Genomic DNA, 26,169 nt, shown 5'->3' with positions numbered 1-26,169 from the left:
GCCTTCTCAACTTTCTGCCTTCCACACATGGCTCACCAACACTTGTACATAGCAGCCTCAAGCTGGCAGGATCATTAGGGAACAAATTGGTGGGCACTGGGCCTAGAAGCTCAGCCTGGAGGGACAGGACATTTTGTTGTCTCAATGAAGGTACTTGCTCTGGAGCTAAAGTTAAGGGGTACCAAATCAAGCTCTCAGACCTGTACAAGTAGGGATCTGTTCTAAGGTTTGAAGTACAGTAGTATAATGATTAGGGATGTGCAAAAAATAGCTCTGGAAAGCACACAGTGTTACAGTTAGGAGGTATAGAAGTTTTAAATGTAGCCTCTCCCCTCCAGTAGAAGCTTTCTGGTCAGTCAGGTAACTACTGAGTATCTGCAAAAGTTCTTAGTCATTCTTGCTTCTGTGATTGCAAAGCTGCACAGACAACCGCCTAGTTTCATAACACCCACATGAGACAGGGGAGCATCATCCACACTTTGTGCAGGGGGCAAATACAGGACAAAGAGTTGCTTAAACTGCAGACAAGATCATGAGAGTGATGCACATTTCCACTTCTCAAAGCAATACTTTAATCACTGGCCAATCCCAGTGTCACCCATACAATTACAGAATAAACACCCTAAAAGCAGCTAAAGCTTAGTCTAAATCATCCTGCTCTTAACACTTGACACAAGAAAACAAGGAGAGAGAACTACAGAGAGAGAAATGTGCTCTAGTAGTTTAGAGAGCAGATTGTTTACAAAACCAGCAGCAAGACAGCATGAGATCTGTCTGCGAGTCAGGGTTTGGACTTCAGCGAAGGCCTCCTGTGCTGTGGGCAAATGAGACTGATATGACCCAGCCCAAAGGTTTTTGTCTTGGTTCTGACTTCAGTGATAAGCCCCACAGCTTTTAGAACCTTGGATCAAAACAAACCCTCAGCTTTGTAACCCACCGAGCAAGATCTCGGAGATAATTTACCTTAAAAACCTCCCCCCCCCCCTTTTTTTTTTTTTTTTTAAATTGACTAATCCTCTTCTGGATTACATCAGTTCAAAAATAGCTGAAACTATTCAGTTTATGAATCAATACTTATAATTATTTCTTTTTGCAAAAACAGTTACATTTTCTAGAAAATACTGTTTGCTGTTTTTCTTCTATTACCACCTTCCTTCCCTTCTACACCCCCTCCCTCCTGAAACCAGCCATAGCCATTAATATATATATATGTGCATGCGTGCGTCGGTGTGTGTGTGTGTCTTTCCTCACTGGTAGTTTTGATGTGTCTGGAGAGAATTATTGTTCTAGCTGTGGTTAGAGATTAGGATCCAGAATTCATTTTAGGCCTCCTAAACTTAAAGAAAGGTCAGATTTGGAGCAGTCTAGCTGTTCAGGCCCTTATCCCCTTTACTCCTTACTAAGGGCAGCTCTGATTTATTAGCATGTCATCTAATGGATTTGCACCCTAGTTCACCTCTACGTCTCACAAGCCATCTCTCTGCACTAAAATATCATCATGTGCTAAAGTGTGAAAGATCTTCTGGTCCTATTACACTTGTCAGGGGCATCTGACATATCTAGCCTAAAGAATGTTGCTGCACCATATCCCCTCTCTCCTCCATTCATTCTTCCTGTAGCCAATATTTTAGACCTTCTTGGTCATTTCCTGATCTGCTCTGGCCCGAGATATGATGTCATAGCTCACAATGATCTTCACACTTCAACACAAGGCAAAAAAATGGGCTGTTATCCTCAGGGAGGTGACATGGTAAAACAAATCCTCCTGGTCAAACAATGCAGAAGTTATGTGAAGAATCTCCAGTGGGTAAAGGACACTAAAAGCATTCTCTGCCTCCAAATTTTTGTGGCATCTATCAGCTGTGCAAAGAGGAGCCATACTAATGTCTTGGTTTTAACTAAACACAGCTAAGGGTTTACAGCATAGACACCTGTTCATAAGATGAATTCTTTTAAAGATGGGCTTTGAATGAAGACCCTTTGGAGGGTTCTTCCACATTTCAGAAAGCACAGAAGCACTATTTCCTGTGAAAAGGACTAGTAACGTGTTCAACTCAGATCGTGTGGTTGTATTCTTACCCTATCTGTTTGTTACTGCTTACTATTGCATGGCTTTCCCATCCAGCTGGCAAAGCAGGGCAGAGAGAGACCAGACTTGGAGGAGAGAGTGAGTGGATCCACAGAAGAAATTGCTCCCAGATCAGGAAGTTCAGATAGACACAGATTAACCTTACTCTTGGACACCCTACTCACTGCAGTGGGGCACAGCAACCTAACCAGGGTGTTAAAGTTCAGCCTTAAAGGGCCCCCTTCTAACAGGCCACAGAGCTAAATCACTGGCAGGAAAGGGAGTCCAACATTTCCTATAAGCCTATCAGGCATGTGCAGACATACTGCACAACCCCTCCATGGGCAGCTGCTAATCAAGCCTGAGTACATGCAAACTGTAAAAATGCTATTTGCTGACTTACACACATGAAGCTGTAAGCCTTTTTTTTTTTTTTTTCATTTGTGCAAATGGCCAAAACTTTCCCTACATCAATAGAGCTGTGTCATTTATGAGAGTAAATAATTTAGCCTCATATAGGCTGAAAATCTTTCAAGGTCTGGACTGAAACACCTAAAGGAAGAGAGAACTGAAGCTGTGAGAACTGAACCCAGTGACCAGTCTCATGGATTCTCAATCTGTTTGACAGTTATATTAACTGAAGTAGTAACCTTAACTCTTCAATAAGTGAACAGAGGACCTCTTCAGCTTGGTGAAAACTCCTCTTCATTTCCCCATCCATATAAGCCCACTGGAAGTGTGGGTATGGTTCAACTTCCCTTTACAAGGAGCACTTTTTTGTGAGCTGAAGCTGACACATTACATGTAGGAAGAAACCTTTGAACTCCACACTGTCCTCATCCTGAAGTTAGGTTTAAAGTCTGGTCTTAGAGTAATGAAACTATTTTGGTTAGAGGAATGATTCTTTTACCCATTGGCACAGCTCCAAGGGTTTCAACTTTCTAGCAGCATTCAGTTGCTTAACACAACTGTCTTTTGTCCCTGTAAATTAAGTAAATGAAATCCTGTAATTCCAGAATAACTCTGTCCAGTCCACAGCCACTAAACATTTGACTCAAAATTAACTTTTCCAGAGAGGGGGGATACTATAAGTAACTTGGAGTGAAATCTTTGCTTTCCTCAGCATTCACAGGCAGATTTAACTGCCTTTCCTCAATCTCTGCCATTTCAGACAGTATATTTGGTGTTTGCATTCACACAAGGAAGCAGCCCCTAACTCACTACCACAAGCCCTGACATATTAGTCCACCCACTTCTCTTTTGCCCAGACAGCAATGGCTAGACAGTTCATCCCAAGGGGAAGTGGCTGACTCCAAAGTTCAGGGTGACAATCCTCGGTGGCAAATCTATCCCAACCCACAGTATTTTCTCTAGTCACCTCAATGTCACCACAAGGGCACGTGGAGCAGTGCAGCCCCTGGGGACTCTGTAGACAAAGTCACAGGGCCTGATACCCCTTTGCTGAGGCTTTGTAGCAAGTGACTAGTGGGAAAGGCAGGACCACGGGGTGCCTAACGTGACAGGGGAGGTGCGAATGTGGCACTGACAGTGGAGTTTATCTCAAGCATGAACACAGGCTCCAGCCCTGTAGCCTGAGCACCTTATCGTAGCTTTAGAAGTGTTAGTTTTTGAAACACTACTTACCCATCTCACTGTGCTGACAAGCAACAGCTAAAATATTCTGCCCCTCTGGCCCATGGCCATGCCATCATCCACCACAAAAGGATGTAACTATTTTCAGAAGCTTGGCAAACACAGTGAGTATTTTCTGGGAAAACAAAGAAGAGTTGTCAAATCAAGAACAGTAGGTGATAAGAGTCACCATAGCTACAATGAGTTACTAAGAAAGAACAGCTCAGCTAAGCTCTGGATGCTGGATTCCTCCCACTGCACTCACCCACCCAAGGCGGGAAGAAGCTCTTTTTCTCTTCACACAATAGCCTAATGTGTCTCCACTGCAGACTTCCAGGATGGTCTCCCTAGCACAACAAACTGATTGCAGTGCTGTGACATGAAGGATTTGCCTTCTAATCCTAGTGAGCAAGGGTGGGAACATGCAAGTATCCAGTTGTGCCTGAACTGATGAGAAGCACTGATGTAGAGGGCTGTAAATCTTAATACACACATGAATTCTCTGCCAGACAAAAACTGGGACCATTTACCTCCCTGTTCCCAAAAAGCAGGGACTGCCTACATAACTCTCTACTCAAGGAAGTCCACAGGTCTGAGATGTGTCAAAACTAATAGACAATCAGGATCCTGCTCTGGGAATGCAAAATTGAGGTTATGCACAGGACCACTATCACAGGCTGAAGAAAATCTGCAGAGTGTTTAGTGGGGGTCAGGCTTTATGTAATGGCTACATTTTTAGCTGGCCAAGTTATTCTTAGGTTCATCACCAGCCCATTAGGGGAGGGAGAGGGGAAGTAAACAACCACAGCAACTTCTAGGACAGATGCCATTTCATTCCTGTAGCTGTTTAGCCATTTCTAGAAATGGCTTCTCCTTCTGCAGGCTCTATACTGACAAATGGCATGCAGCAATAAATAGCACAATGGCATAGTGTGACCTCTTGCCCCTTTATTTGGCTTCTTGGCTAGCAAACATTCTAGATCAATGGACGCTGTCGACACTGCTCCGAGCTGTTCCAGGATGTGCTAGTTTTCAAAGAAAAACCTGGCAAATGTTGCCCCAGACAAAATGCTTAAGATATGTCCTCCCCACTCCCATCTCTTCTTACAGAAACTAACATTCCGCAAAACCCATTATAAGAGTCCAGATCAACACATCTAGTGGTGGATCTAAACTTAGCCACCCACCAGAACATCTGACACTCTGCTGTACACACAAACTTTTAAATATCATGCACACACATTCACGTATCACACACATACCATGTGCCTTCCCGAGACAGAACCACTCACACATACTTACATGGCTGCTGGAGTCTAAAACCTGCAAAAGAGCCACTCAGCCCCTTCTCGTACCGTACTTACCATGTTCTTGAATCAAAGATTGAAGTGGTCCATTTTATTAAAACTCTCACAGTGTCTGATCTGTTTGCTGGATTTTTAAACCAGAACTTGTTCTAACCGAACTTGGAGGCATATTCTCTGTTCTCCAGGAGAGGTCACCACACACCTCAGTAACGACAACGGCAGCCAACCTCAAGAGGCTAGGCGGGATCTCACAGGAATGACTTTGTTTAGCTGGGGAAATCTCCCTCAGCCCAAAACAACTGGGGATATGTAATCTCAATGCTGCTCAGGAATGGTTCTCTTTCCTCATCCTGTCAGAGGTTATGAGCTGCAGACTAACGTAGCAGTCTTTCTGCTTTCAGCTGCTAATTAGCTGTATGCTTCACTATAGAAACAGTTTTATGAACTGAGGCCTGACCTAGCTCCCACCGACAGTCCAATCTTTCTATAGTAAGGCAATAGTAAGGTAGACCAATTAAATTTCAGTTCAGATACCAAAAGTATCTAATAGAACACAGAGAATGAAAGGCTTGGATTCTGAACAGCATAGCACAAGATCAGCCTAAGAATTTCTGAGGACCAATGTAAAGATCAGGGGGAAGCAAGACTGGCTGCCACGGGACTAAAAAGACCTACATGGTTTAAAACCATGAAAAGCTAATCCATGTTTTCAGTTGTAGGTATTCAGTGTGAATATCTGCAACTTACCTGTGTAGACATTCCCACCTTTCCAAAACAGCTGAACAGCAAGATGCTGTTTGTCTTGCTAGAGATGAAGCTTAGCCAAAAATACAGTTTCAGACAAAGATTTATGGAACAGAGTACTTCTTTAAGCCTCTACCTCTCACCAGGCACCAACCAGAAGCCTTGTGCCATTGCTCTGAACACCTCAGCTTGTTTCCTATTTGTTCCAGGATCCATTTTACTAGGGTCTCCAAAAACCTCAATTTTGTTTCAGCTGATCCTACGATGTTTGCCTAGCATTCATTCCCTGCTTGCTTCTGACACTTGTCTAATACAAACCCCTTCTTTCTTCCCATCATCATGCCATGATTAAACTGAGAATCTTCTCCAGTACTACAGCCTGTAAAAGGCATCTGTGTTTTACATACCAGCTCTCCAGCAGTTTTCACATTTCATCTGCTTTACACTGCTCTGCAACTATTATTTACATCTATAACTTGATTCATTCCCTCTCCAGTTTTTCATTTGAGAGCTGAGGATACTGTTTGCTGGAGTGGTGAACCCCAGACAGTGGGACTCTGTGCTTAAGGTACCTTGGGAAAAGCCGCTTGCCTCTAAATGTCAAAAAAAATTACAGGAAAATTGTTATTGTAGCAAGACTAGCACAGAGCAAAGTCAGGGATCTTTAGCATCAAACCACACAGCACTAACCTAAAAATGCCCACGTGCATGAAAAAAAAGCTCCTTGGGAGATGAATCATTGAAAGGGGGCCAGAACACCCACCAATGAACCAGTGGATGTTGCACTTTTCTCCCTAATGGCATCCAAGTGCCAGCACTGGGGGATAATGAGAGAAGTCACACTGATCATGGCTGCTACAGGCCAGATACAGAGGTCCCATGTGGCTTCTTTGTTTCCACCCCTGCTGCAGCAGAGATCAGAATTGGACTCAACTCCTCTCCCAGCAAGCAGCAGTGAGCCACAGAGCATACTGAGACAGCCATTTGACTAGGACTGAGCACAATTTCCAGCTATTTCATCCCCTCCCTCACTGCTGCTTCCCTACTGGGCTTCATTAGCGTCAGCAAAATGTGATAAATGTGCCTAACAGACCTAATATTAAAATTTTGCCATCAAAATCCAATGCTCCAGAACCACCTATGACCTGCTACTAAATGTCAGCCTGCTGCCCTCCTTGTCCTCAGGTGGCCTGGGCCCCTTCTTGTCTACAGAGGAAGGGCTACAGAGGAAAATATCACCTCTTCACCCCTATCAAAGAGATCAGTGAGCATTAGTGAGAGCAGAATAGATCAGGCAAAGGCAAAATGCGTTCTTGGGACCCCAGAGAAGAGTGGCAACAGCACTGAATCTATCCTCTTAGAGGCCTTTACAGTCCCACAGAGGGTGGTGTTGGACAGGAAGAGGAGCCCACAGTGGGGTGAGGAGCCCACCGTGGGGTGACCAGCCCACAAGGGAAGCTCCTTCTGCATCACCGACAGTAAAGGTTGGGTTTGTTCCCCACAGATGGGCTATCACTGACTCAGGATCAGAGCTCCTCCCAGTACACAGTCCCAGCCAGCCCTGAGGTAGGGACTGAACTCTCTGGACATGCAGATCCAGCAGATAGATGTCAGCTTTACAGCAGGTAAGTGAGCTCAGCAGTCTCTGTGCCAAGTCCCTTTTCTGTAGAGAGAACTGCACCCCCTCCTGCAACATGGCCTTGCTGTCGGCACATAGCTTAAGGTGAAGGCAATGAAGTGCCAGAAGAGCAAGCAGAGCACCTGCAGCTGAGTAATTACCAGCCAAGCCTGGGCTCATGATGATGCTGTGCACTGAACCCTGCCTCAGCTCAGCCGCTAGATCACTCGGGAGAGGGCAAGGGAGGGGGACAACCAGGAAAATGCTTGGATACCACAGCTAAATGTTAATGTCTCATAATGAGGGGCCTCTGGTGCCAGCTTCCATCAAGGATTTGGTGATCTCACTTTGACAAAAGCGTCACTGCCCTTTCAGCCAGCTGCAGCGAGCCAGGAAATGCTGGCCTGAGCAACAGGGAAAGAGAGGGAGGCTGAAAGGGGTCACTGAGCTGGGAAGGAGGAGGATAATGAGTTACTGTGGCGCTGCTCTAATGGTACCTATCTAGGCACGCCACATGCTATCAACTTCAGAGCTCGGCTTCCTCACACCAGCCTGTAGAGATGAGGCAGATATATCCCCAGAGGAACAGTATACCCTAACCTTACTCTTTTAGCAAGAAATAAGATATCTGCTGGTACAGGATAAATCTCTCAGTAAGCTAGGAAACAATTTACTGTTGGAGATGAGCAACACACGCCAACCTGCTGCCTTCTTGATACTTCCTTCCACCCCATATGGAGGATTTGCCATACAAAGGAACACTCAAATCGCTTCAGAAATGGGAACAAAGCCATTTCTTGTCTCCCAAATATTTTCTCCTGTCCTCAGTCCTGATAGACTGAAGTTTGTTGTTGAAGTCTCTATCTTAACAGCAGCACCCCAATGGCACTTTCTGAAATTGCTGTGACTATTCAGACACTGAGTTTCTAAGCTACTTTGACCCCTGGGAAGATCCAGAATGTAAAGCAGAGACTTTTTCCTGGATGGCTTTCTGTTTCTGCCTACTTCTTTCCACTGCACTAAATCTAATTTGAAGCCAGCTGTTCACTAGATGGTCTGAAGCTGTCCTCACTCTCTAGGTTAGGCAGTGCTCTGAAATGCACTCACATTGAGTGTCACTGTTTTGGGAGATGGAACATCCTTTTGTTCTGCTTATGGATAGCATCCAGCTGCAATGCAAGCTGAAACAAGGAAAATTCCAACTAGATACTAGGAAATCATTGTTTCTTGAAGATTTTCAAAGCTCAGCTTGACAAGGCACTGAGCAATTTGATCTAAGTTCGTTCTGCTTTTAACATGAGACTGTACCATAGACCTCCAGAAAGTCCTTTCCAACCTTAATTATTCTGATTTTACCAACATAGTCGTAAGGACTGTGCTAGTGGATATATTTCCAACAGTTACCAGAGGGACAATGCAGAAGTCCTCCAAAACAAGTTTAGATATCTTGAGGTCAAGAAGATTTATCATCCATGTATATGCAGACTTGTGACAAGCCAATCAAACCAACAAAACAACTCTAGACTTTTTCAGAGAAGAGACGAGCCTGAAACTGCCCCAATCTTCTCGTACAGTCTTGTTACACTGCGAAGTACACACCTCAAACCTCCGAAACTATTATTTCATTTTCTAATAAAATTCAGATCTAATGTGGTTTTAACCAACATTAACAAAAAAAAAATCCCAACAATATAGTAACATCAGACCTCCCTTTCTGTCACAGACGGATGTTTATAAGCGGCCTCCCTAGAATACCCATTTCTAGAGACACATAACAGTCATGTCTTAAACTGATCTGCAGGTTAAAAAAACCACTGAAAATGTTAAACCTGCTGGCACATCACAGAATTATTTTTTCCAAGCTTTCAGTACCAACAAGACCTCAAAGGCCACATGAAAAGTGTCAGATGGTCCTTCATTTCCATTTCCTCCATATAGATCCAGCTTAATGGCCTTTAACTTTCTGCATCTCATGTGTGAAAAAACGCAGCGAAGGTTCAAGATGTATTAATGCGTACTCAGGAACATTTCAGTTTTTCAGTGGGGCCAAATTTCAAGCCCCTACGAAACATACAACAGGTTTTATTGCTGCTCTTCCCCACTGGCCTCAAAACAGAAAAAGGGTCATTTCTTGGTATGAAACCTAGTAAAAAAAACCTCAGAACAGATGGGGGGTTTGGAGAATCAGTTATCTACATACATCTTCATCAGGGCACCCACACATTTTTCAGGTGCTTTTACAGTAGAAGGAGGTTTGGCCAACAGCAGTGATTTAAATAGCCTCAAGACCCTGGCTAAGAACTGATACAGTTTCTTCTGCTCCCCCTAACATTTCTCAGAATTAATTTTGTTTGAAACCAGTGCTTCAGTTTATTAAAAAACCCCTACCAGACACACATTCTGATCCTGCAGCTTTTTAATGTCCCTGTAACTCTACATCTGGTAAGAAAGATGTTGGAGCTGTGCTTCCTTTCAGACTAATTTCAGTTTTAATACAAATTGTGTATGATAAACTGATAAAGAACACATAGAGGAAGTGTTTTAAGCTGGATCCAGGGAAAAAGAGGAATTTCTTCACTTAAGCTATGTAGAAGCTTTCTGTGTATGTCAGCCTGGTTTCAGCCACAGTCCCTCTCACTCAGGCCAGTAATTAATGCAACTTGTCAGATTTTTAGGACTTGGATTTCCCTTCTCCAAATCACACTCTTTTGTCTCATAGGTTACTAATGCCATATTATTGTGTTAAGTCATAACACTGTGTTCTTAGCTTGTTTTATGAGACAGCTATTCCTCTGATTTTGTACTTCACGGTCACAAAGGAGCCAGATGAATGTGCAGTGGATACAATTTGCTTCCTGTCTCACTTTATACTTTTCTCACAATTATTTTTCTTTGGATGGAAAGGAAAGGTTGAGCATTCAACCCAAGGAACACTGAGCTATGCAAACTGACATATGTAAGTGGCACCAAGACAGCAGGCTACAGAGACCTTCAGAGTCACAGCAACAGAATGATGCTGCATTGCCTAAGTGTAAAATGCTCCTTCTATTCACCATCAGAAAAGAGAACTATTTCCTCCCTCCTCCTCCTGGGAGAATGAAAACAGATCAGAACCTCAAACCAATCCTTGCACTGGCAGGAACTCTAAAGGTAGACTTGGGAGGAGTTGGAGGAAGATATAAAGGCTGGTAGCTGGAGACACAGAGCAACACTGAACTGGAGAGACTCAAGGGAAGGAGGAATCAGAGACAACAAAACATGAAGATGAACATGAAACTCCTTTCTTGCCCTGGATTCCTTCTGCTGCTTATTGTCAGTCAAAACCAGGCAAGGGCCAGGCCCATCTCCAGCTTACAGGTAAGTGACTGGCTGCTCAATAGAACTGAAAGAAGCTGATGCTTCTTTAGGACTTAGACACTTCCATTCTCTCCATTTCTTCCAACCCCAGCTAAAGCAATAGGAGACACTTAAACAGATCATGACAGCAGGAACCATGAGGTGGGCAGACACAGAGTTATTAAATGGAGGGAAACTAAAGTAATTGATTACTGGATTTAAATTTCTGATCACATGAGGCAATTGAAAGGAGAACGTTTCCTCCTGTGGGGTGAATTTGGGGATTGCAGATTTAGGGTCATCCTATGACTGAGTGAAGCAATAAACTTTTGGAGTAAAAATAATTTTTCTGGAAGGATTTCAGTCTAGAGCCCTAGAGCAGTCACCTGCATGCTCCTCCCTGAAGCCCCTGGTTTAAGATGAAAAAGGAATTAATGGGTTGGACCTGCATGATCTCCTCCTCAGCTCAGCAGTGCAGTAATGCAGTCCCTGCTTGCAAGTCCCAGAGGTAGAACATGAGAAAGAGAAAGCATGTGTATGTGTATTTATGTCTGTGTATATGTGTGTGTATTTGTGTGTGCAGGAATTCTAAGTCACTAGGAAAACACATTTCAGCTACCTAACTAGGGATCTGGTGTTCCCAAATATGAAGTAACCTCCTCCCAATCTGTAAATATATAATCCTTCTAGCACCAGTTTGATCATGTGTCCTGTCATTGCATCACTTCTCTTACTATTCCAAGGTATCAACCATTTTTTCTTATTCACTCTTGACATAGTCTTTCACAATTTATCCCATACCGCAGATGCCCAGCTCCAGGAACGATTTAAGTGGCAGTTTGTCAGCTCAGAACTATAGAATACAGTAACAACACAGAGCCTTAGAGCATTTTGAGAGAGCATACAGCATTAGCTCAGAGCAGCTTGGTGAGCCGCAAGAAACTAAAGATAACCATCATCAGCTTCAGAAATCAGTTCAGTACTTTAATCTTTTGATAAAGGTTCAAATAAGTTTCTCCAAACTTAGCACTGAGCATGGCTTATACAAAAATAATGACAGAGTTCCCAGAACCCCTCCTTTTCCTCTCTTTTCCTCCCTTTCCACCTCTCCCTTTTTCAGAGTCTGTCCAAACTGTTAGATGAGGACCTGGAGCATCCCCTGGTCTCAGAAGAGAGGGACCATGAGCAAGACAACATGATCCCAGCAGGTGCCTTTGATCAGCAAGACGCTGAATTCCAGTGGACCAGAAACACCAGGGACCAGCCTGAGGGCATGTCCATGGGTGACAGTGCTGTCCAGAGATTCTTCAGTGACCTCCTAAGTTTACCCCGTAGATACCGAGCCAGAAGCAAAAAGGGCCTCTCCAGGGGCTGTTTTGGTGTGAAGCTGGACAGAATTGGGTCACTGAGTGGACTGGGATGCTAACTGCTTACTATGGTAAGAGAAGGCCAGAGGAAGGTGGTCTGTGTGTTTGTGTATAATTTGCATAAATATGCAGCCGAGCAGATTTAATTCAGCTTTAAGAAAACGGTGCCTTAAAGTAACTTTTGCCCTCCTATCGCAAACATAGTTTACTAATTTTACCCTCAGAATTCACTGTTATCAGATATGCACTTAAAACCTGTGAATGCCACATCTCTGCTTTACCTGCTCTCACTCCTTCCTCCAAGCCAGCTGTAAGTCTTTCATCTTGTCACAGAAGCCAGGTCAGAGAGGTTTTCACCAGCTCCCCAAGGATGCTTGTGTCAATCCAAAGAAACTCTGAGCAGAACCTAGCCTGAGAACAGTAAGAAATCAGTTAATTTCCATGCATGAAACCTTGTCCACTTCTCTTTTTTTTTTTTTTATTTCTCTGCTTTCTTGACAGGACTGACTTTGAGGTGTCAAAGGACCTGTTGCCTTTCAGTGAGATATTGAGCCCTTATTCGCATTGGATCCACCAATCCATCTACTACATGATGTACTGAGCAAATTGCACCTCACCTCTCCCCTGAATTACTGGGCCAATGAAATACACCATTGCTGTTCTGCCTATTTGTATCAGAGTAATAGTTTGTGAACATCTATCTGAAATTTACTTACAAAAAAACATTTGTATTGTTTGTGTATTAAATGTATAAATAAACAAGTCTCATTATGTCACAGATAATAAACTGCTTTTCATAATTTGGTGAATTTGCTTCAAGCCTTTGTTGTGATGCTTTCATGTATCATTCCTGAAACTAAAACAGTGCCCCAGTTTGCAAGTAGACACAATCTACTAAAATTCAGAAGCATTTCAGAGGGCTGCTTTCTAGTAAAAAGGACTTTTTAACTGCTCTTAAAAAGAAAAAAACAAACAAACAAACACATAATCAAACAAGCCCTTCTTTTTACAAAAAGAACATAAATATAACAGGAACACAAGACTGACGTAGCCATCTTCACAGAAGAGCTATCAGAAATCAGGACACCAAGCCCCAGGTCTCTGCCCATCACAATCTGAACTAAAAGGGAGGCAGTCTTAGCTGACATCAGTAGAAAGCTGTTACTCTGCATTTGGATCTGGCACTGACAGAGGAAAACAACTGTTTCTTAACAGTATATCTCACCTTGTCCAAAAGGGTAGCTTTTTTTTTTTTTAATTTGAAGAAAGTTTAAGGGTGCCTTACTCTCCCATAGGCAGATCCAGATATTGCAAAGCATTTTTCAAACAAAAAAAGTCAGTCAAGGTTATACAAAAAACATATCTGACCATTCTATTTTTTAAGCAAACCAAGTATTCACTGAATCTAACTATGAATAAATCAGAGAATAGCTACTTGGCAAACATCCTGAGCCAAAGGAATTCTGTATGAAGGCTGGTTTGCCAAGATCATGACTGTGCTATCCTGATGCTAATGAGAGCTGAACTCTGCAAGCAGCTACATGGAGATCAGTGAGGCTGCTCACACCAACGTCTACAGTGACAATCACAAATGAAGGCACAGCTGTTCACTTCTAGCCTTTTGCTTGGATTGGACAGATGGGCTACTCAGTTGTACTCCTCCCATTTTCTTGCCCACAAGAGAGATGGTCCTAGAAGAAAGTATTCCAGTAATACGCCTATTCCTATCAGGACCCTTGGATGTAAACTGCAACACGGAGCACAAACATCTATGCAAATCAAGTTCATCAGCAACACTCCAGCTGCATGTGCTCCGAATCTCTGGCAGTTCAGCTCTCACTAAGAAAGCCTGTTTGCACAGAGCAGCTAGAAGTCCAGTTTCTGGACCTGCCTCACTCACTTAAACTTTATGATTTGGCTCTGCTCCTTCTAACCCAAATTCCCATAGAAAGAAGGTGATCCAGGACCCATTGCAGAGCTATTCAGAGCCAAACTAGAGAAAGCTTTGTTCTTCTCTCATGCTATTTTCAGTATGTAGCTTCCACCCTGATGCCAGACTTGCTCTAGGAAGGACATCAGTACAACAAACTCATAAACTTAGGTTTCAACACTTAAGAGCTGACTATCAGAGACCAGAAAGCACAGAATGTTTTGTTAATGGAGATACTCCCCCCAAGCACAAACTACCAACAGCTTCTCTATTTTCTGCACAGTAATTCATGGGCAAATTCTCCCAGAGGTCTGGAGTCTTATCAGGCCATACAGATACACTGTCCCTTGCTGTAGTTTCCATCATACAAAGACCTTTGCTGAAACATGAGCAAAGAGATTTCTGATTCATAATTCTAACTTAACACACCTTCATACAGTCAGAAAGAGGTTTTTCACCTCTTTTCCCCCAGTACACAACTTATGCTAAAAAGCAAACACGCTTACTTGTAGAAACTTAAGAGGAAGCATCCAGCTTTCTTAAACAGAGTCCCTCCTCAGGTATTCTAGCCCCAGGGCTGCCCCAGGTGCAGCCTGTATGGTGGAAAGGTTAATTCCCACAGCCCGTGGACATTAGGGTGTCAAACAATGAAGAGCTGGTGCTTTGTAACGGTGCTAATGGGAAGATTATAGCCTCCTTCCTAGTAATCCTGGGTCTGACAGCTTGCTTCCTAGCTCTCAATAACCCTGGGAATAGGCACATTCTCATAGGCATAAAAGCTTCCTGACGTGGAAATTTAACTGAAAATCCAGTGAAGGGTAAATGCTACTGGAGTTTGTTTCCCGAACGTCCTCAGCCTCCTTCCAAACTCAGCTATGCTAACATAAACTGTGGGTCATTGAAATTATTTGCAGATCAAATAACAGAGGTCAGAGGAGGTTGAAGACTGAGTTGTGAGCACTTGTGAGCAGAATCCTAAGATGAATAAGAAACAGATAAGAGCTCCAATTCCACAGAGGCTGAGCTGGTAAGGTGCTATCTCATCACCTGGCATTTTGTGTGAACATTATAAAAAGCCACTTTTCAGAAAGGAAGCACAATTTATTTCACATAAAAGGCTCCATAATTAGATCCCAAGGACTGAAGCCAGGTGTGTTTGTACTTTAGATAATTTACTGAGTTCTATTAGCATTTAAATAATCAAAGCTAACCTTTGAAGTTAGCATGCCAGTCAGATGGGGGAAGCTCATCTCTAACTGTGTCATTTCCATCTCCACTAAGTAGTAGTGCATGAATTTACAGACCAGGATTACAGAAGTTGCTGAGGAGAAAAGTCTGCAATAAAACTACTCCTACAGAGAAAGAAACACCCTTTCTCTGTAGGAGTATCTTTCTCAAGTGTATCTGCTTTTGGGGTACCTGTTTATAAGTGATGTTGGGCAGCAATCAAGATTTGGCCTCATCCAAGACTCAAGTCTGCCTAGGTCAGTATTAGAGGGATAAATTGTATTTATTTCCCTTGGTCATCACACAGCTACACACCCTCACTGCTTTATCCTTTTCCACTCCTGTCTGTCTTTATTACAGACAAAATCGAGGATGATGCACCTCCTCACCTTAGCTATCTGCTCTTATTCTGAATCAACATAACCCACCTGAATCGAGCTTCCTTCATTCATGTACCATACTTTCAAAACACACACCTCATTCCTCTGTCAGACTCTTCTTTGCTCTGATGCTTTAAACAAAGTCACCTGCCAACTGTTAGGACTGCTGGATGCAGAGATCATTGTCCCACACCAGCTGATGTTGCCAGTTTGCTTTCAATCTAAGATAAATTATGTCAGTTGTAGGTAGATTTGTAGAACAGAAGGACAAGAAAATGGGGGAAGGAGATGCAGAAACATAATGCATGTTGTTGCTTGTTCATACAGCACCTAGCAGTGATAAATCTACAACAGCTTGGTTTAAAACCCTCTGAACTCAGAGGAAAGGTTTTCTTTGGCTTTGCTGAGCTTTGGGACAGTCTCTGAAATAAGGGCCCAAGCAGAAATCACTGCATATCAAGTGAAAATCAGAGAGATTTATGAGTGTACTGGCTAAGCAAATGAGGAGGGCAGAGGGCAAAGACTTAGTCTAATTGCTTTAATATTACCCAGGTGGTGACTGAAAGGACCCTGTCTGCTGCTCTACCCGCTGGATATTACGGGTTCTGCCTCTCATTCTGTAAGGATCTAACAGGGTCATCTTGATTTGCACCCCAGGATCAGTGGAAATTGTATTGATTTATAGTTGAAATTCACCACTCACACAGGAGAGATGCTGACAGTTTTACTGCAAGTTAATAAGAAACTGCTGTAAAGCTCTAAGAACTGGTAATTCAGAAACTTCTATCTGGGGACCATAAATCTAAAGATCTACAAAATCTCTTTATTTGGGCAAGGCCTGTGGGCTTTCTGGAAAGCACATTTGTGCCATAGGAATTTGTCACTCCAACCCAAGTTGTGGGGGACAGAACACACCATCATTTATGGGAAAGATGGTGGGATATGAGGAGGGGGTGGTGACTGATTCCCTTCTGTAGCCAAGGAATGCCTGGAGAGCAAGTAATGTTCATAGAAAAGCGGTCAGCTATACCATTGCTCAAGGCAGACTTAGGCTGCTAAAAGGTTAGTGTCTCTTGCTATAGAGGAAAGGGTTTGCAGACAGTGCCGGATGAAGTCAAGAACCATCATCATGTAAAATTGCAAGGAAGGAGAAACTTCTAAACCTGAATCTCAGGACATGATCTATTCACATAGCATAAAAACATGTACACAGAGAAGAAAAAGCTGTTGGGAACTGCTGTGACAGAGGAAAAATTCTGATTCTCCCCCATAGAGGAGAAATGATCCATCCCTCATCCCCTTGGAGGGGAAATCAACCCCCTGCTTGGGCCAGCTCAGCTCCTGAGTGTCTGCAGATGTGAGGCAGCACAAACAGGCAGAAAGTGCAAGGTCCTTTCACTGCATCAACTCCTACCTAACAGTGATGGAGAGTGGAGGGGGAGAAATCACTGGGAAAATGAGTGCTGCCAGGAGGGGAGGAGATGACTCTGGAGGAGTTGCTGCACTCAGGGAGGACCCCTCTCCTGAAGGGTCACCTGTAGGGCCAGTTGTAACCAGTTCCCTTATCAGAGCCGGGGGGCAGAGTGTGGCACTCCGGCTCCTGCGGGGATCTGGCAGGAGGCAGCTGAGCTCCCTCCGGGCACAGAGTGAGGATATAAGAGGTATCCATGAGAGGCAAAGCAGCCGAGCTGGGTTGGGATAGGGATAGGATAGGATAGGATAGGATAGGATAGGATAGGATAGGATAGGATAGGATGCAGCTCCCGGCTCTCTGCTGCGGGGCCTCGCTGCTGCTGCTCGTCCTGCCATGGGCAGGAGCTCAGCCGGCCGGCGGCGAGCGCGGTGCGGAGCTGCGGTCCCTGCAGGTACCGGGGCTCCCGGGGCGGCCACCCGCACCCGTCCCGCCGGGCGAAGCGGGCAGGAGCGGGGCTCCCTGTCCCCCCCGCCCCTCCTCCCCTCTCCTTTCCTCTCCAGGACCTCCTGGAGGCGCTGGGGCAGCTGCGGGAGGAGGAAGGGGAACCGGGCCCGGAGGACGAGCTGTTGGCCGGGGCTGAGCACGGCGGCTCCGAGCGGGAGCTCCCGGGGGCGGAGGGCGGCCCGGCGGGGGCCCCGCTGCCGGCGCCCAGCCCGCCCCAGCCGGCGGAGGGGCAGAGCCGATGGAGGAGCCTCCTCTCCGCCTACAGACGGGGGCACTTCTCCGGCTGCTTTGGGACGAGGATGGAGAGGATCGGCGCGCAGACGGGGCTGGGGTGCAACCAGTACAAAGCCCGTAGGTCCCGGGGCAGAGCCCGGCCACCCCGCGGCGCAGGGACGCGGCGGAGGCCGGGGCAGCCGCTGGGAGCGGCCGCTGTCCCCGGTGGAAAGCCCCGGAGCGGCTCCCCCAGCAGTTCTCTGCCCTTTTCTCCCAGGTTTCTGGAGGAGAGGGAGAAGCTGAAGCCGGGACGAGCCCCCAAGCGCTTCCCGAGCCTCCAGGGGTGCGGCCAGCAGCCAGCCAGGCTGCCCCCGGAGCCCCGCGGGGGTGGGCTACGGAGCAATAAAGTTTTGTACAAAGCCTGCATTGCCTTTTGTGGTTTTTTTTCGGTCGCGGCGTAGCACACGGTCAGAAGCCACAGAAACCCCCTCCAGAGAGCTCCGGCCCCTCTGCCGTAAGGGCTTGGTGCCGGCCCCGACCAGGGCATCGCGCCCGGCATGCACAAGTCTTTGCCGGAGGGTCGCAACAGAAGGATGGTGGTTACATCCTTCCAGAACAACGATCATTGACCCTCTAGGCTGCACTGAAGAGGCTCCGGTACCGGGGCCAGCTGTGGGACCGTGGCAGCGAGCTGGGATGCCTTTCTCCACAGCTTCACCACCGCTAGCTGGGAATCTTCCCGGGAGGTGGGCTCTGGGCTTGGGGTTAGGTCCAGGTAGTCCCACACGCGCCCCTGTCCCCTGGGCTAAGCCGCTGCTGTCAGTGCCGGGGGTGGCACGGGGTGCCACTAAGGACAGAGGGACTACATCGCTTGAAAAGGACACTTGGTGGCGGCCGCTGAAGGGCTGCCTGGGCGGGCGAGGGGCGGCGGCGCGTTCAGGACCCGGGACAGACGCCAGTCGCCCCGCTAGTCCCGCCGGGCTCCCCCCGGCCCCCCGCGCCTGCCCGGGGCTCGGCCTGTCCCCCCCCGGGCCCGCAGCTCAGCCAAGCCCGGCTCCCCCGGCCCAGCGCACCTCGCAGCACCGCTCTGCCCCAAGCTCAGGTCACTCGGCTTCAGCAAAGCCCCCTCGCTCCTCTGCCCGGGGGTCACGCAAAGCCCCTGTGGCCTCTCAAGGCAGGGCTGTGAGGCGCAGGCAGCCCCAAGCAGGCAGCAAGGCTCAAGGCGCTCCCAACCACGCCGCTCCGAAGGAACCGAGAGAGGCAGAGCCCCTCCTGCCCGCACGGAGCCTGGGCAGCCCAGCACGGGAAGGGGCAGCCACACCGCAGGGAGAATATACCCCCATCAGCGGGAGAAACGATCCATGTTTGGGGTGAAAATAAGTTTCCTTCCCCCATGGAAAAAGTGAGGCACCAATTAACTATCTTAATTGCAGTGCGGTCTGTCCTGTGATCTCGGTGCTGCATGTCCTGCACCGGACATTGTTATATTTCCCTTTTGCTTCCTGCACTGATGGCCTTGTCTCTTCATTTCCTTCTTAATCTAATGAATTTGTGAGGCAGGGAAAGAGCTCGGGTAGGGTATGGCAGAGTTTGACAAAGGGTTTAATCACTGGGAGATGAAAGGAATCCAAATCCAGCCTCTTCCTCAGAACAGGACTACAGAGGCTCTTTACAATCAGCTCACACTTGTCACGTCCCACTCAGCTGAGGGAGACAAGTGACTTGGATTCACAAATCCCCAGCGGAGCGGACAATGGTGAGACAAGTCTCTCACTCCACTTCAGCACTCTCCAGCTGCAAACCGGCAATAGGAGAATGAAGATGAATGGAAGGATCTGCAGCAGAAAAGGGCATCGATTAGGACAGCAGAAGGCATCCTCACAACATCAGCCTCTAGGCTTGCAGTCCTTACAGGGCTGAAAAACAAGGACATCTCACCATCCTGCTGGGGAAGGAGCAGTGTCGCCCTCAGCTGAGCAAAGTCCATGTACCATCCTCCTCCTCACAGGGATCCACACACAGGGGTGCCAGCAGCACTCTTGGAGTTCTCCCTCTTTGCTCCGAGCAGCCGGTGCTGCTTTCTAATGGAGCCTCACGTCCCCACACCTCCCATCCTGTACCCTGGGATGCTGGGGAAATGGGCCAACTTCCCAACCCCAAAACTGGTCACACTATGCTTTTTGTAAGAACCTGCTGCCCTGTTAAGGCTCCCAACAGGGATTTTACTGGCCAAATGGCCAGCTGAGCATGGGCAGTGTCTGTATCTTGACTATCCATTTCTGGGTTATAAAGCCTCAAATTCATATTAATCTTGCCAGGGTGATGATACTGAGATACCACAAGCAAACAAACAAGTAAGCTTTATAGCTTCAACAACAGTGAGCTGAGGCTGAGTTCTGACATTTTACACTGCATTTGCTTTGGCAGGACTGTGAAATGGATAATAGAGAGCAAAATTTGGCTTTGAAAATACAATAACTACTGCAACAGCCATTTTATCCTATCTATGTACATGAAATAGTGCACAGAAATCTCTCTGTCTTAGAAAGTGTTGTCAAGACTGAAGTCAGGCCCCTGCATGTCATTTATTTGCTGTGAAATACAGAAGATGGAAATGGAACAAACCAGTGAAAGAAAGGAGTATCTCGGGTCTAGGTTATTGAATACAATTCTGGAACATTAGATTGTTTCACAGGGACAGGTCACTCAAAGCTAAATACTTCACAGCTACGACCGATAGTGTGTTGTTCAGTTCCTTGCTGCTGGGTTCATGCTGCAGGGGTTGCTTTACAGATGTGCTGAGCTCTCGGGTAAAACTCAGATCAAGCAACAGAATGTTTTTGCACAGAGACAGCACTAGAGAATACTTAGTGGGTGGGGGAGTGTGTGAAAGGAAAGAAACAAAAAATAAAACAATAACAGATCTTAGTTATCTTAAATTGGACACTCAATACTAATGAATAATTCTGGTTTATCTTCTCACACTTTGTAGGTTTACAAAATGAAGTTATGCCCTCCACAAACACACACATACACACCCAAGAGCAGCAGTAAGAGAATACTTGTAATTACTGAATTATACTGCCACTGCACTATGGAGTGTTAAATAATAATTTTTTAAAAAGCTATCAGGATGTTAGTTCTTTCTTAATAGCACAAAATAAGAACACAATGGGACACACAATGATACAAAAAACTAGTATTGCCTCCATGTACTGAAAAAAGAAAGCATTGGGGAATAACATGGCGTGTTCTTATAAGAAAATGATTCATCAGAACAAATGCAGAGTTGGGCTGACTTCGGGCTATATTAGGAAAAAGTAGCATTTGAGCTTGACATTTCAACCTTGAGAATGTCCTTTCTAGTATAATTTTGGTAGCTGATCATGTGAACAGTGTGTGCACATGTTTGTACACAAACACCATGTTAAGACATTTAAGACATGAGAAATATTTTATTGCTGTATTATTATTTAGAAACTGTACTCAGAAGATTCAAGATTTACATTTGCATTCAAAGTCAATAAATTATTATTAGACCGATAACTTTTTCATATATTAATTCTTCTTTCCATTTAGAATAACAAGCAATGTTAGGAAAATGAGGGATAAGCAATATGTTCCACGATTTAGAACTCTCCTGCAGTTCTGTAAAAAAGATCAATTTTTAGTTGCACTATATGCACAAAGACAGTGCTGGAAGAGGAATTTGCAGTGAATCTACAATTTTGTAATTTCTCAAGCATAGGCAGTTTTGAGCTAATCTTGAAAACTTCAGCTCTCAAAGAAACTTTTTTTGAAAGAAAGAAAATTTATTTTAAAAAATAAATACTTCTTGTTTTTAATAAATTAAATTAAATATTTCATTTTAACCCTTCCCAAAACACACATACACACAAATTCATTTATTCTTCCTTGGGGCCAGATTCTGATACTTCTGCTGAATAACACCAAAAGCCATTGATCTAAAGTCCTCATCGAGCAAGTCGTTTTCTTGCTTGATGGTATGAGATTATTCCTGAATCTGACCATCTTTTCTTTAAATTTTATTGATGTAGGATCAAGCCTTACCATTGATGTTGAAAGAAATCCCATTGATTTAAACACTTAGCTGTTAATAAAGACTAGCATTTTTCAATGGTGCCGAATTCAGTTGTCGTGGGGGGCTGGAGGTACTCGCCGTCCCCGCAGTCATGTCTAGAAGTTATTATCCACATTGAGGTACAGATCAGGGCACCTCTGTTGTTGGCAGCATACAGATACAAAAAGTCTCGACGGTGATATCACCTCAACAGCAATGGGAAAAGAGAAGTGGCCCAAACCTGAGATTTTCAGCACACTCCATGGTATGTGGTGGCTGTACATTTTCCATATATAGAAGGAAAGTGCGCACAATGCTCTAGGTGTCCTAAAAGTAGATTTATCTTCAGCCTTTACTCTCCACCAAATACTCATCCAAAAAGCCTGCTGTCTTCCCTATAAAACTTAATTTCCCTGTGGAAAGGTTCTAACTGAGTGGAGTTTAGAGCAGTTTCAGGGTTGTTTCCCATCTCTGTAAATCTGACCATAGGGGTCTCTTGAAAGAAAATTGTTAAGAATTTCCAACTGGACTATGTAATCACAGCGCCTGGTATCAAGAGGAGGGGGAGTGACATGAAATCACTGACTTGTGACATACATTCCTCAGCAACAGCAGCTGCTGCCTAATGACAGCTAATAAAGGGAATCTTCCCTTGACGGAGCTGCGTGCCTGCAGTGGGACTGGAATGTGCCCCAGATAAATCCACTGATAACCTAGGAAGCAGAGATCACACCCAAAGAGTATAAAAGACAAACTTTGGAAGAGAGAGGATAGGACAAGGAAGAGAGAGACCTGAAGAGACATCTCAGGAGAAACAGCTTGAACTTCCCTACTCCCAAAGAACCCAGCGCCATGGACACTAAAGGCTCATTTTCCTGTGGATTCCTCTTGCTGCTGCTCATCCAACTCCAGTCCAGCAGAGCCAACCCCATCTACAACCTCAGCCCTGTCAAAGAACTGGCCAGCTTGGAGGTGAGGACTCTCTCTTTTTGCAAGGTTAAATTTTTGGGGTGCTTAGCAGAGTGTAAGGTGGTGGTTTTGCCTTTCTTCTGCGTGATCGGATAGCCACATTGGTGATCACACACTGGGGGACAAAGTCTCAGTTCTTCACAGGGGTTCAGAGAAGCTCTATAGAGCAGTATCGCCCCATGCTGGGTTCACTTGAGCTTCTGGGTAGCAGTGGGAAACAAAATTCTGATGTTGTGGGATGTCCACATTGGGTTTTCAGTTCTTTTTCTCTTAGATATCCACCTTGTTGGGAGCAAAGTCCCAGAAAGGGAAAAAATCATCACAGTAGCTCTATAAGAACAAACAGAAAACTTTCAGGTGGGACCCTGTTTATCCCAATAAATGGGAGGAACAGTGAAGAGGGACAGCCATACAGCTCTAGCTCGGTGGATTTAAGAGAACTGGCTGAATGTGGATAGGAGATGAGGAGGTAAAGTGGAGCACCCAAAGTCAAACTTCTAGAAAAGTTGCTGGAGGAATAGTACGATCAGTTAGTGTGACTCATCCAGAAAAGATTCTACAGCTATGAAATGTATATTTTAATGAAAGATAGAGAACATCCATTGTTGCAGCACGATACAAGCTTAAGACTCAGTCTTGCAAGATGAAGTCTGAAAGCTAAAACTTTTCCTTGGGCTGGTACCAGTGACCAGCTTCTCACAGGAAAAGACCCTGAGAACAAACTCCCTAAGATGATTAGGACAGTGTGAGCCAAAGCTAAAACTGCCCCATGTGTCTGGGCTGTTTCCAGCAGTTAGCTGAGAAGAGTGGCTTCCAAATGCATTCACCGTTACGCAAGCCATAAGGCTCATTCCTCTCCACTCTGCTTCTCGAGATGGACAATTAGACTCCTCTAATTAGTTGAGTGGCCCTTGAGGAGGTTATCTGATCCCTGTCACACAAAGCTTTATAAATTATAGAGAATGGTACCCAGGAAGAAGTAGCAGACATAAATTTAGCATACAGGTATGTTCAGGGAAATGTATGTTACTTTAAGGAGCAGCAATTCTGTAACTTCTGGGGCAGAGATTAGTGAAGACACCAAGAGCTTCTCCAAGGGATGTCCACTGAAATAGCCAGGGGGGACAAGCAAGCAGATGGTCTGAGACCAAAAAAAAAAAAAAAAAGAAAAGCCAACCACTGGCAAGCAGCATAGCAGCATTGCAGGCAACTTCTGAGAGCATGGGAGTGGACTGAATCCTTTTCAGAGGCACTTTGAGATTGTGTACTATTGCTGGGGTGAGTAGTATCTCCTTGTGCAACTCAGACCTTGCTTTTTTTCTCTGCCAAGAGCTCTTCTAACCTTGTCAGTAAGATGCACTTTGGTGGCAAGCAGCTTCATTCAGCTCTTGTCTAGAGCTACCCATAGGGGGAATTCAGGTGAACAGGGATTTACTGCAGAGGACAGGGCTCAAGCACCACCAGCAACCCTGGGATCTAACCTGACAGTCTCCCTAGGGCTGGCTATAGGACCATTGATGAATGCAGAACTGGGTAACTGGAAGAGCTAGCAAATGACCACAAAACTAGGAGTTTCATGAAAACAATCCTTCTGTTGTAGGCTCTGCTAGAGAGACTGGAGGATAAGTTTGCAATGATTGAAGCTCTGGAGTCCAATCCTGACCTGCAAGAACCCAAAACCCAGGAGGAGATCCCACCAGAACTCATAGATGACAGTGATGACCAGAAGGCTGAACCCAGGCTGGCACCCAGCACCCCTCTGTCCTACAGGGACCCCTTCCTCAAGAGACTGAGGGGGCTGCAGATGCCCAGGATGATGAGAGATTCTGGTTGCTTCGGGAGGAGAATTGATAGAATCGGCTCCCTGAGTGGAATGGGTTGCAATGGTGAGTCCCACCTAAGCCATTTCGCTGAATTGTGTCATGCGCTGAGGAGTAGGTTCTCATTTCAGTCTTCAGTAAGACACAGTTTGAGAAAGGAACTCATTTTAGCCTAATATTTAAACTAGCGTTGGTTTTTCAAAATAAACCCTGTGTCTATTTATTTGGTAGGTAAAAGTGTTGCTGACAATGGTGGCCTATACTGAGAGAGAAACAGATTCTAGTAACATTTCTTTCATGTTTGGCTTGCAGGTTCCAGGAAGAATTAAGACAACATCCCTACACCCTACTCTGAAGAATGCTTTACAGTACCTGTTCCTCCCAAGATGAAAGCCAGATGCTTTCCAAGCTCTTCAACAGAAAGTTATTCCTATTTTTATTTATTTATTTATTTATTTATTTGATGTTTTTTAAAGAACATTTCTTACTCTAGCACCAAGAAAACATCTTTAAATAAAACTAACATGTTAGACATCTATGCTGGACCTCTCTCCTGTCTGTTGCATTAAAATTTCTTGTATTTTCCTGAAGTCAAAAGCCTATGTTTTATTGGTACTCTGGTACCCACAAGGCTGGATCTAACTTACACAAGATGGAGAAAGTATGAACTTGGTAGAAAGAAAAATGAGTTTTTCACTAGAGTTTTTTCCTCTGCACTAAGAAATTATAACAGATTAGCCGGAAAAAAAGCTTGCTCAACATAGAAAGACCAACCTGAGTCCTCCTATAGACAGGGTTTCAGCAACAAGAGAGTCCTTTTGCTGGTATAGATTATTCAGTCAAGGGAACTGCCACAAATCCCTCACATAAGCAAGTTTTACATGAAAAGAAATAAGAAAAATTGTAACACTCCACAAGTTTCAAGATAACCAGAGGGAGGAAAGGGAATTCATTGTATATGCTTTCTAGCACTGAGCAAATAAAGGTTATGAGCATCAACAGAAAGATACATCATTAACTGTGTCTTGTCTCACTGTGCATGTGGCCGAGGTGCTGATCCCCAGTGTTCCCTGATGGATCCTCAGTGGGCTTGAATCCTACCATGGTATTTCTCATGTGGGGACAGATGGGATCACACCAATTACAAAGCAACTTATACAAAACATTTACCACTTTCTGGAAATGGCCCCTCATAAAGTTGTTCTAAACATGGCTAATGGGAACACTGCAAGTCTGATAAAGGTTTCATTTAAGCCTCTGTAGCGAGATTTCACACCTCTGATCTGAGTTTGACCCAAAACACATTCTCCCCCCCTCCAAATAGGGTTATATTGCCAAGACCACATACAGTTAGCACCCCAGGGACCGAACAGCTTGGATTCCCATCAGCCACAGCAACGACATTGAGCCCAGGCTCAACCCAACTGTCCTGTGACTGCATGTACCACTAGAAACTGCATTACTTTGAGCATCTAATTTTGGGTCTCGTTCCTAGCATCCATTACTTGAACACCCCAGCAAGCTCAGTCAGGGTCTAAGAACACAGCGGCACCAGGATA

General features: G+C 45.0%; 3 protein-coding genes and 1 long non-coding RNA gene across 4 annotated transcripts in view; 3 read left to right on the top strand and 1 right to left on the bottom strand.

Moving 5' to 3' along the window:
• Window positions 1–22,461, bottom strand: part of LOC141969147 (uncharacterized) — a 42,158-nt gene extending 19,697 nt beyond the window's left edge. Inside the window, exons 1-2 of the long non-coding RNA XR_012635002.1 lie at window positions 21,812–22,461; window positions 12,354–12,483 (exon numbers count right to left, since the gene is read on the bottom strand). This is a non-coding gene — a long non-coding RNA (uncharacterized LOC141969147). The remainder of the gene's footprint in view (window positions 1–12,353; window positions 12,484–21,811) is intronic.
• Window positions 10,620–12,756, top strand: LOC141969146 (C-type natriuretic peptide 1-like). The gene is made up of 3 exons (XM_074924622.1): window positions 10,620–10,726; window positions 11,826–12,143; window positions 12,574–12,756. Exons 1-2 carry the CDS (start codon window positions 10,628–10,630, stop codon window positions 12,129–12,131), a joined length of 405 nt encoding a protein of 134 aa, XP_074780723.1. The 5' UTR covers window positions 10,620–10,627; the 3' UTR covers window positions 12,132–12,143; window positions 12,574–12,756.
• Window positions 17,278–18,164, top strand: LOC141969331 (natriuretic peptides A-like). Its single transcript, XM_074924979.1, has 3 exons — window positions 17,278–17,474; window positions 17,584–17,878; window positions 18,018–18,164. Exons 1-3 carry the CDS (start codon window positions 17,364–17,366, stop codon window positions 18,041–18,043), a joined length of 432 nt encoding a protein of 143 aa, XP_074781080.1. The 5' UTR covers window positions 17,278–17,363; the 3' UTR covers window positions 18,044–18,164.
• A 116-nt stretch (window positions 22,462–22,577) lies between the features above and the next one.
• LOC141969145 (natriuretic peptides A) lies at window positions 22,578–25,200 on the top strand. Its single transcript, XM_074924621.1, has 3 exons — window positions 22,578–22,793; window positions 24,391–24,676; window positions 24,923–25,200. Exons 1-3 carry the CDS (start codon window positions 22,674–22,676, stop codon window positions 24,937–24,939), a joined length of 423 nt encoding a protein of 140 aa, XP_074780722.1. The 5' UTR covers window positions 22,578–22,673; the 3' UTR covers window positions 24,940–25,200.
• The last annotated feature ends 969 nt before the right edge of the window (window positions 25,201–26,169 follow it).

The sequence above is a fragment of the Athene noctua genome, chromosome 22 (genome assembly GCF_965140245.1).
Source record: "Athene noctua chromosome 22, bAthNoc1.hap1.1, whole genome shotgun sequence".
Classification (NCBI taxonomy): domain Eukaryota; kingdom Metazoa; phylum Chordata; class Aves; order Strigiformes; family Strigidae; genus Athene; species Athene noctua.
Note: the sequence above shows the minus strand (reverse complement) of the source record. Positions and strands in the feature narration are given on the sequence as shown.

Coding starts and splice junctions, on each gene's coding strand:
- LOC141969146 (XM_074924622.1), top strand. CDS start 10,628: ATGAAGATGAACATGAAACTCCTTTCTTGCCCTGGATTCCTTCTGCTG. Junction 10,727..11,825: donor GGCCCATCTCCAGCTTACAG/GTAAGTGACTGG, acceptor TCCCTTTTTCAG/AGTCTGTCCAAACTGTTAGA.
- LOC141969331 (XM_074924979.1), top strand. CDS start 17,364: ATGCAGCTCCCGGCTCTCTGCTGCGGGGCCTCGCTGCTGCTGCTCGTC. Junction 17,475..17,583: donor CGGAGCTGCGGTCCCTGCAG/GTACCGGGGCTC, acceptor TTTCCTCTCCAG/GACCTCCTGGAGGCGCTGGG. Junction 17,879..18,017: donor GTGCAACCAGTACAAAGCCC/GTAGGTCCCGGG, acceptor CTTTTCTCCCAG/GTTTCTGGAGGAGAGGGAGA.
- LOC141969145 (XM_074924621.1), top strand. CDS start 22,674: ATGGACACTAAAGGCTCATTTTCCTGTGGATTCCTCTTGCTGCTGCTC. Junction 22,794..24,390: donor AAGAACTGGCCAGCTTGGAG/GTGAGGACTCTC, acceptor CTTCTGTTGTAG/GCTCTGCTAGAGAGACTGGA.